The sequence below is a fragment of the Mytilus trossulus genome, chromosome 1 (genome assembly GCF_036588685.1).
Source record: "Mytilus trossulus isolate FHL-02 chromosome 1, PNRI_Mtr1.1.1.hap1, whole genome shotgun sequence".
In the NCBI taxonomy this organism is placed as follows: domain Eukaryota; kingdom Metazoa; phylum Mollusca; class Bivalvia; order Mytilida; family Mytilidae; genus Mytilus; species Mytilus trossulus.
Window position 1 is genome coordinate 6723401 of NC_086373.1, and position 11306 is coordinate 6734706.

General features: G+C 31.2%; 1 protein-coding gene across 1 annotated transcript; it reads right to left on the bottom strand.

Moving 5' to 3' along the window:
- Positions 1 to 218: 218 nt before the first annotated feature.
- Positions 219 to 8442, bottom strand: LOC134699144 (uncharacterized). The gene is made up of 5 exons (XM_063560805.1): positions 8241 to 8442; positions 5834 to 5937; positions 5166 to 5240; positions 3405 to 3416; positions 219 to 334 (listed from the first exon to the last, which is right to left on the bottom strand). The coding sequence occupies exons 1-5, from the start codon at positions 8399 to 8401 to the stop codon at positions 219 to 221; spliced, it is 468 nt and encodes a 155-aa protein (XP_063416875.1). The 5' UTR covers positions 8402 to 8442.
- Positions 8443 to 11306: the final 2864 nt, after the last annotated feature.

Below are 11306 nucleotides of genomic sequence, written 5' to 3' on the forward strand. Positions count from 1 at the left end.
TATGAGTTTGAATGGCCCTCCAATATCTTTTGCCTCTCTTTTATGCCAGCATGTATATTTTTTCTCTTCTAAAACAATCAGGCACTCTGTCAATTGCAAGTTTTGAATGATATACGCTTCGTTGTTTTTAAAAAAAAAATATCCAAGACTGTACATTAAACTCATTGATAGATTTTATTAAACTATCTCTGCAAATTCTGTCTACTTTGCTAACTTAGCTAGGGCATATCATCACAGCAGAATCCATTTTCTGGTTTACCCATGTCATCACAACCACACTGGACTTGTCCTTCCATTGTTACTGGACACACTAAAGGTATGTTGCATCCAATTTCTAAAACAAATCAAAAACTATTTCAATTGATTATTCACTACTTGGTTTTAGATTAGTTTACTTTATTAAAATGTTCATATGTTATTAAATATAAACTAAAGTTTATTAGTAAATCAAAATGTATGTTGTTACAATCAGATAATGATATGATATGAACACAAAAAAATGAAAGCGTTAATGACAACAAGCGTTATGGTTTTAAAATATAATTAACTTAATTTTGTACGTCCGAAGTACTTTCTATATTTATTTTCATAAAAAAAGTCATATCGTTCAGTACAGTAAAACAGAACTAAATAGTAATGTTATATGCATATGCAAATTTACGGTACTACAATCTCTTTATACCATCCGTCTTTCTTTTTGGCATTCCACAAGGTATTGTTTTCCCTCAGTGTTAATGACGGCTGTACACCTAATACATAAGACGTTGAATTTGTACGGATTTTAGTCTTAGATAAAAGATTTTATTTGCTTTGAAAAAGCAGGCAGTTCGTGCGATTACTACTATATATTTATTTTGTTGAATTGTTGTTTGTGGCCTGTATAAAACACTGCCATGTTAAATCGGTGTTTTTATTTGTTTTGTACCGATCTGATGACTTAATATTTTTTAAATTAGTTTTATTGTTTGTTTTATTTCTATATTTTATAACAACACTGTTCTATGTTAGGGGAAGGTTGGAATCTTCAAACATATTCCTTTTATGCCCGTCCCATGTCACGAGCCTGAGTTACATTTGGCATTGGTTCATGTCTATCATATTTGTATTTCAAATATGTGTGGCTGTCTTATTGACAATCATACCACGTCTCTCAATTTTCTATTACAAAACATTCTAAAGAAGATGTAAAGTACACATATAATATAGTCTTCGGTCTGCTTTTTTATACTTGTTGCAGTACTACTTTTCTGAATCATTATTTATTTCACCAGTAAATGAACTGTTTGATCTCTTTACTAATGGAATGTAAAAAACGTCCCTGTAAAACTATGAGACCACAGACGTTATTAGGCTAAAATGTTTTCTATTTCTGATACTGATTCCACATATAGAATTTCAATGGTCAATAAAATATTTTCATGTACCAGATGGCCTTATTAAGCTTGATATTCTTTATATAGTTGTGGTCTGTCATAACATACTTTGATAAAATTCATTAATCAGAAAAGACATCGCTTTGGCTTCCTGCCTTATGGCTTGCAAATAAAGTCATAACGTGTATTCATGTAAGGAGAAGTTAACTTAATGGTACGTCTTCGAACAGTGTTAATTGGTGTTTTGTAGTGTCATTTTATAATTCTGTATGCAAATGGTTATCAAAAACTTTTGCCGAACATATGGGTTTGTTAGCGACTTTCTATAAAAGTTCATTAAACTTACTATTTTTTAAACATTGGTATTATACTGCTAATGTGCATTATGAATCTGTTTTTATATTAAGTAGTCATATTTACAATTTATTCGAACCAGTAAAATGTTCTTCTATGACTATTCACTTTATATAGTTAAAACTTACCTGGCTCCATCACTTGAAAAGGACGACAAATAAAGTTAAAATAAGACATGCAGGCCATTGTTTCTCATAAACATTTGAAACTGTCAATATCCTACTTGTATCCCTGTGAGCCAATTACAAATCTCGTGATAACGTTCATCGATCGGATATACACTCCTTAAAAGAGTATTTCCCTACTGAACTTTACAAAGCTAACCAAATGTATCTTATTCGATACAGGTGGTAGTCTTCGCAGAGATTAATTTGTATTTTTGTCAGTCCCCCGATAGAGAATAAAAGTTTGGCTTTAATGTATTTCTGCACTCAAATATATATTTATGTTTTCATGTTTTCATAGATCCTTTGAAAAACTTCTACTTATATTATTCCGTAACGTGATTAATACTTAAAATTATTTATATTTTTCATAGTTCGTTGTTATTTTGTCATACCACTGTATCATTTTAGGGGGAGTTTGGATCCCGCTATCATGTTTAACCCCGCCACGTGAATTATACTTGAAAGTAATTATTTATATTTTTCATAGTTCGTTCCTATGTTGTACATGTACTGTTATACCACTGTCCCATGTTAGGGGGAGGGTTTGGATCCTGCTATCATGTTTAACCCCGCCACATTATTTCTATATGTGCCTGTCCCAAGTCAGGAGCCTGTTATTCAGTGGTTATCGTTTGTTTATGTGTTACATATTTGTTTTTCGTTCATATTTTTTATATAAATAAGGCCGTTAGTTTTCTCGTTTTAATTGTTTTTCATTGTTTTGTCGGGGCCTTTTATAGTTGACTATGAGGTATGGGCTTTGCTCATTGTTGAAGGCCGTCTGGTGACCTATAGTTGTTAAAGTCTGTGTCATTTTGGTCTCTTGTGGACAGTGTCTCATTGGCAATCATACCACATCTTCTTTTTTATATAATTATTTAACTAATGATCACAAGACTAAACGATATATTGCAATATATTAATATAAACGTTAAATAACGTTAACATCATGATTTAACATCATATCTTGTTCTTTAGATATAGGAAGATGTGGTGTGAGTGCCAATGAGACAACTCTCCATCCAAATAACAATTTAAAAATTAAACCATTATAGGTTAAAGTACGGCCTTCAACACGGAGCCTTGGCTCACACCGAACAACAAGATATAAGATTGTTCATTTTAACATGGGTAGGCATTGTATTTGTCAAAATTTAACACTGAGCGTAAAAGAACAAAAAGATAACACAGTTGATATGATAATGTTAATATAAAGTTATCTGAAAACAATATTGATATGAACTATTCCAATTTAAAATATATTAAACGAAGGTCATTCAAATTATAGGTGTTACAAAAAGGAAAAATACAAAATATGAAAGGGATTACATTATCATTCTTGTGTTCACCAAAAATGTTCATTTTTTGCAACATTGAAGGATATGAATATCAAATTTAGTTCAGCATATATTCCGAGTGTTAACAATATTCAGACTTTTAGAGATATGTTTTGAATTCTGCCTGAAAGATTTGAACTATCTGTTTTTTTTAATGTAGATAATATACATACCAATTGCACACCCTGAAAAGAGAATGTAGTAAACAGTAAAATCACAAAAATACTGAACTCTGAGGAAAATTCAAAACGGAAAGTTCATATTAATCAAATTATAAAACACATCAAACGAATGGATAACAACTGTCAAATTCCTGACTTAATACAGGCATTTTCAAATGTAAATCACGAGCCAGGTAGTCAGCACTGTGTTGACATGAATTATCATTGATATGATAACAATTATAAACAAAGTACAAAACTTTTAATTGTTGAAAATACTAATGCCTCAGTACAAAACTTTGACTTTTGAAAATACTAATGTTTTTTTTCTACCTCAGGAATGGTGGATTGAACCTTGTTTGATAGCGCTTAACCTCTCACTTGTATGACAGTCGCATCAAATTCCATTATATTTACAACTGTTGGATTTTAAACATGAAGAATGGTTCGATTCCTCCTAGTCCTGGCACAAATTCAAAATTTCAATCCTGGTTTCTATGATGAGTTTACTTACAACCACTGGGTCGTAATACTGCTGGGGGAGTTTTTATTCCCCGAGGGTATCACGAGCCAGGTAGTCAGCACTGTGTTGACATGAATTATCATTGATATGATAACAATTATAAACTAAGTACAAAACTTTTAATTGTTGAAAATACTAATGCCTCAGTACAAAACTTTGACTTTTGAAAATACTAATGTTTTTTTTCTACCTCAGGAATGGTTACCTTAGCTGTATTTGGCAAAACGTTAATGAATGTTTGGTCCTCCATGCTCTTTAACTTCGTAATTTTTCAGCCTTTTAAACTTTTTACACTCGCGCGTCGATGATGAGTCTTTGTAGAAGAAACTCGCGTCTGGCGCAAATACAAAATTCCAATTATGGTACCTATGGCGAGTTTATATAGCTATGAACAAATTAGAAATTGTTTTAAAAAGGTGGAAATAATTGAGCACCTTCGATATTAAAATAACTCGAATACCCTACTCATTCATTCTTTTACATTGTATTTCTTTGTATGATTAATTGAAAAAAAAATTATAAAGAAATACTCACCAACGTTCAAACCTGCAATACAAAAACTAGCTATTAATGAGACCCTAATAAGTGACAACATCTATGCATTGGTTTAACTATTAACAATAGAAATTTAAAAGTGCATACGTCATTCAGAAACGTTTCAATTTAGGTATTAGTGATCGACTGGTGCTCAAACTATATAGTTTGGTAAAGAATATACACAGCAATGAAGCAACCAGAAACTACGGGAATTGCCTCAAATATAACGGTAGTAATACAGGTTTTGTCTACTATGTTATCGTCTGCTGCTTTGCTGGTTTCATCTGTGCTGTGAGTTCATACCTAGTCAAAATATCTTCTATTAGAGCAGAGACAATTTTCTTTTGAACGACGGTATACTACTGTTGCCTTTATTTGTGTATTTAATGATCTAACAGACGAAAATATGTCACTAATGATTTTAAAATTTTGATTTAACTGATATAAATATATATATGAATTTATATCGTTGTCGTAGGAAAAAATATCGGTAGGAACACACACAACTTCACTTTAAAAACGAAAAAAAAACTTTAGTTTTGGCATTGCCAAAAACAAAATACCAGCAACTAAAATAACAAAATATGTGTATCTACAACTATTTAGGGATATTTGGAAAACGAGATAAAAGTAAAATTTAATATATCTTGTATACTATTCATCAGCAAATTTTTGAATAGTAATACTATTTTGAAAGGATAGAGTATAAATACCTGCAAATGCACGTGTTCCAGTCAGGTCAATACCAGTACATACGTCGCATAAATGTGGATAATCACGAAACACTTCTGTTAAATATTACGTTCAAACATCACACCAGAAATTTATAGAAATTATACGACTGTGCACAATTGGATTCATATGTATTCATTGATATTGGAGACAACAAAGTATTGATGTGACACAACAGGGCTTTGTATGAGCTCATTTTTATTTAGATACTACTCAAATGGTTGCAAACAGACATTTCACTAGGACACCAAGTAAATTATTGATACCACTGAAGAATTACCTTGCCCTCATAGGGTAACACTCAGCTATATAGCCTTTTTAGCTATATGTTACAATGTATCTATTTATGATATTGTGTAGCGGAAAAATTATCATTGTTGCGCATAATTGTAACCCTATTGACACCATATTAAAAAAAACTCTTAATCTTGTCCCAGGAATAGATTACCTTAGCCGTATTTTGCACAACTTTTTGAAATTTTGGATCCACAATGCTCTTCAACGTTGGACTTGTTTGACTTTATAACTTTTTTTTATATGAGCGTCACTGATGAGTCTTATGTAGACGAAACGCGCGTCTGGCGTACTAAATTATAATCCTGGTAACTTTTGATAACTATTATCATGAAAATTAACATATTCTACATACTCCATTGATCATAATGAGTCACTCGTATGTTCTCAGAGTCGTCATACTTGGCATCTTTTCTACAACAGTACTCGGAATGAGTACCATTTCCGGGAATGTCTCGCCTGAAGGTGGCACGGTAGTATTTGCTTTCCAGAATTTAGGTTGCTCTTTTGTGTACCCTACTTAGGTCAATGTATCTAAACAGTGTGATTGGACAAAAAATACAGCATCAACTGAACATACTTTCCCAAACTGAGTGATGAATCAGGTGTAGAAAAATATGAAATAATTTTACATACAGATGAAAATGAATTTTTGAGAATTTTTTTTTAATTTTGCATTCAGTGCACCATAAAAGACCTAAAAGTACTAGTGGCCTTAGGATTTTAAAAATAGCAAAAAAAGTAAACGGTCATGATACATATTCAAATTCATTTCTGAATGGTAAAATGAAAGTACTTCAGTTAACTGTAAATGTAGAATTTTTTGCAGTGTTAGAAAGTGGTGAACATTCTAAAAAGGCTATCATTATCCCTTATGGGCCAGGAAATACTACCGTGCCACCTTAAGGGGGATATATATTTTTACACTAAATCAATAAAGGAACTGTTTTTACCTATGCAATTTGTAAGTTTATCAATACAAAGTTGATTAAGGGCAACTATGATAAAAACAAGCCTTAAATTCCACCCCTGAGAGTAACAATTGCTGATTCAGCAAATTTTGCCTGGTCTGTAGGTAATAATGTAAAAGTTTACCTAGAAAGTAGAAATTCATTATTTTTATGTAACTTGCACTACATTTTTAATTATAAATGCTCGCTTTGACTTTTCACAGTGTCTGACACATATGCAACCACTGAAATTTGAGACGCGACATTCTTCGATTGCATGTACATCCTATTATTTTCACCGAAATAAATAAATTGCATAATTTCTTATTTTTTCCACACAAGTACAGCTATACTAGTTTTCTTGAGGTTTAATTTGTAGTTCTGATGTAACATGACACCAGTTGGAGCTTTTGGGGAACTAGTAAGTGGTTAAGGGGTCCTTACTTATTCATTAAGCTCTCATACTGGTCTGAAATAGAGATAGAAATAGGGGTTTCTTTACATTGATTAGACCTTATTTTTGACAAAGTATGTATTTATGATGTTATATCATCAAGATTAAATGGTTTATTCATTTTCCATGCAAATACCATTAGTTGTTAAGATTTTCTGACAGTGAAAAGCACAATAAAGGCAAATTGATTATGTAAGGGGACATAACTTAGCTTAATGCATAAATGAGAAATAGACAAACAGTCAACTTAGAGATGTGTTCTAGTACATGTATTGTCAAACAGATTTTGGAATAATAGTTAACTGCAATCTAAAGACTCTTTTTGTATTATCCTCATAATCTGGAAATGTTTAAAGTGATATAAGGCATGCTTTAAAATGTGGAATGGACTTTAATACCAGTTTTCATGATTTGGTGCTAAAACTGTTTCTTTCAGTCAGATTAACCATAAACACAGTTGGCAATCCACTAATTCCTCCTGAATCACCATGTTTGACTTCTGTGTTGATTTGTAACATCATATATTTGTGTTTTGTTCACTCCTTAAGTAAAAATGGTAAGATGAAAAAAAAGTGAAAATCTGCCAGATGGGGTAGGGATGTAATGTTTCATTTTTTTTTGGTAAGAAATGAGTGCAGACTAGTATTTTTTATTGTAATAGGTTCCAAAATAAGAAGTCTATGCATCATAGGTGTCATGACTGGTTTCAAGTTTGTTATGTCTTGGTTAAGGTGGCACGGTAGTATTTGCTTTCCAGAATTTAGGTTGCTCTTTTGTGTACCCTACTTAGGTCAATGTATCTAAACAGTGTGATTGGACAAAAAATACAGCATCAACTGAACATACTTTCCCAAACTGAGTGATGAATCAGGTGTAGAAAAATATGAAATAATTTTACATACAGATGAAAATGAATTTTTGAGAATTTTTTTTAATTTTGCATTCACTGCACCATAAAAGACCTAAAAGTACTAGTGGCCTTAGGATTTTTAAAATAGCAAAAAAAGTAAACGGTCATGATACATATTCAAATTCATTTCTGAATGGTAAAATGAAAGTACTTCAGTTAACTGTAAATGTAGAATTTTTTGCAGTGTTAGAAAGTGGTGAACATTCTAAAAAGGCTATCATTATCCCTTATGGGCCAGGAAATACTACCGTGCCACCTGAAACAAAAGGAGATAAAACACATCTATTTGAATAAGCGGAACGAAGCATACACCATATCACTATAAACTAATTGGAATTATTTTAACATTTAAATCTGCAATGATATCAAGATATCATTTTTAATCATAACCACGTATATCTAAGTAATCGACATGAAAATATTTTGAATTTAATTAAGTACAGTTTACCTCAAAATAATAAATGGACTTGATCTAATGAAACATTCCTCAACTCCTGTAACGATTCCATTGTCTGTCATTACTAATTTAGTTGGATCATCGCTGCTGAATGTAATCCTTGTAAGATTTTCTCTGTTGGATAAAGCTCGTGTGTACGTTCTATCTTGCATGCTGCATTTAAAAGCACAGGTACCCAGAAAATTTACTGAAGAATCTGGAACAAAATATATTGAAGAGCAACGTGAATAAAAAGACATGCATTTAATCCATTTCTCTGTTAGTATATCGTATTAAAAAGCTCTTCCTCTCTTTTTTGATTATTTTTTAAACAATTATGACGTGAGCACCACATGTATTGTCAATAAATAAACTTATCATAGATACCATCTCATCAGGTAGAGAAAAATAAGTACCACTTATATTATCATAGGTATCCGTCATTTTTATAATATATTGTGGATTGTACGTAAATCAGTGAGAGTTTAAGTTATCTATAAAACAAGGTTGGTCCAATAATTTTCTTCGGAAAACAAAACCTGTACCAAGTCAGGTGTATAACGTCTGTCGTTTAATTTATCAGTTTTAATTAACTTCTTCTTATAATATATATCATGAAGTTCTGTATTTTTTCTTTACTCCTATGATACTCTTATGATACAGTATTCCAGAACTTACAACTACTATCATGATTTTCTAAATAAAGTGCTGTGTCTTACAAGAAAGCATTTATTTTAAACCATGAGTACCCAGAAATGACATTGAATTCATTCCTTCGACAATTATACAGACGCCATCACGAACATATTACCAATATTTAATTCAGGTTTCATAGATAGCTACGAACATGTTCAAATTACAGGTATGGCAAGCCATCGCTCTTTTCCTCGAATTTAGCCTAATGGAATAGACTTGACAACGTACAAAAGCAACACAAACGGTGCTACATGTGAAGCCGAATCTGAATGCCTATCTAAAGCACCTGATATCAACCAATATTTTTGATGAAAAGTTCTGAGATATTTAAATAAACATTTGTAGCCTTGTCACCTTTTATTCTAATTTCACTCAATGAACTGGCATCAAGAGTTTTGTAATATTAATTTGCTGCAATTTACTTGATTTTTATGTTGTTTTTCTGTTATCAAATGAAATATAACTTTACAACATACAAATTGTTTTAAATGGGAGATACTAATGAAATACTTCATAGAATTAGGTACGATTAATCAAATAGTCAGATCCATGGTGTACGGGAGGCAATTCTTGATAACAATTTCATTATAGACTAAGGATAAACATCGCTGTAAAAGGCATTTGCATTTTCTTGTCTTTATTGATGCTCGAGGCATAAACATATGAAAGTTCAAAACATAAAACAAACGTTCAGCAAATGATATAACGAAGACAATATCATTACCATTATGAACTGGGACAATGTTACACATCATTAGAAATATGATAAATATGATATCTTAGAAATATGATGATATCTTAGAAATATGATAAATGACAAAAAAACTGCAAGATGGTATACGCTTTTCACATTTTGATTGCATCGATGTTTTGGAGACCGATCGGTTGCCTTCGGCTTTGTTTTCCTCTTGGGTCAGGTTCGTGTTTGTTTGACACATTACCCGTTTCCATTCTCAATTTAACTTGTTATTGATAAATTATATGTGGTAAATTTTATCCTTCATAAAAACTGATTCACAAATTTGAACAGGTTACAAATGTTTTGGCAAAACACCAGTAAGTTTGAGACGTAATGTCACTTAAGGATAAAAATTAAGGATATCGAAATTACACTGGAATAATCTTTAATTGTGTATTCTTTATTCGGTGAACTATTTACTTCTAAATTAGTTTCGTGAGAAACAAAATACAATATATTTAAAGATTTGTTTGCTTTAACGAAAATTAAGTTACCTGACAAAACGTATACAATACAAAACAATATCTGGCAATGCATTAACATTTAAAAAAGAACCAGTCATAACTTTGCATGTCAATTTACGGTAATGTAACATTCATGAATTGTGTCACAAATATTCTTATCGTTGACCTGGTTTTTATTACAGATGCAAATTGACTTTGAACGTCTTCCTTGAAGACATGTGCCCCTCGTCAAATTAAATGTGAAAATCGGTATTTAAATAGGTAGTTCCTCTATATAAATGATAATGCATGTATTTATATGAGTCAAACTCTAGCTTAGAGGGTTAAAAATTATAGAAATGATATCGGGTTAGGATTTTATCTATATTAATTATTTGTACTCAGTGCATAAATGTTGCACTTTGTATCAGTGCATTAGTGTTGCACTTTCTATTCAGTGCGTTTATGTTGCATTTTGTATTCAGTGCATTAATGTTGCACAAGAGAAATTTTCACCTACATGTTACTGATTGAAATTTATTTTTAGAAATGTTTATGAAAAAAAATCTCGCTTTAATGATTCTCTCTCTTTTTTTCTTTCTTGTTGTCGTTTTTGATTAGCGTGTTTGTTAAACTAACGATGAAGTATAAAAACAGATTTGTTGGCGTATGTGTTGGGTTTATTTTGTATGTTTGTTTGCATTGTTAGTCAGTTGTCTGTTTACACTGTTCTAGCTGCTGGATTTCAATTTTTGACCAATAACCTATTATGTTTTTTGTTACTCACTGATTATTTTCAAAAAACTAAATTATAAACAAATGTCTTACAAAATGGAGATATATTTATAGCTATAAGTCTAGGTTTAACTTATAATTTTCGTCAGAAATTGCTTGCATGAAGTCAATATTATGACAGTTGTTTTCCATTGGAATCGAATCAAAGAAAATATAGTTTAAATAACTTTTTTCAATTTTTCAAATATAATAAAAGTTGAACAACTAAACATTTGATAACACTGTTCTTAATTGAAATGATGTAGACCAATGTGCAAAAGTTATGTCTTTATATGCATTCTGTTATTTTACACAAACCGTTTTGTTTTTAAAAAATGAGACATAACATAGCATTGTTGATGACACCTTAGATATATAGATGTGTGGTATATTTTAGACTTTTTTTAGCCAGGAAACTGTTGTTCA

Excerpts from the sequence above, each read along its gene's own strand:
- LOC134699144 (XM_063560805.1), bottom strand. The coding sequence starts at position 8,401 with ATGCAAGATAGAACGTACACACGAGCTTTATCCAACAGAGAAAATCTT. Across the intron at positions 5,938-8,240 it reads AGTCCATTTATTATTTTGAG|GCGAGACATTCCCGGAAATG; the intron begins GTAAACTGTACT and ends TGCCACCTTCAG. Across the intron at positions 5,241-5,833 it reads GACTCATTATGATCAATGGA|AAGTGTTTCGTGATTATCCA; the intron begins GTATGTAGAATA and ends AATATTTAACAG.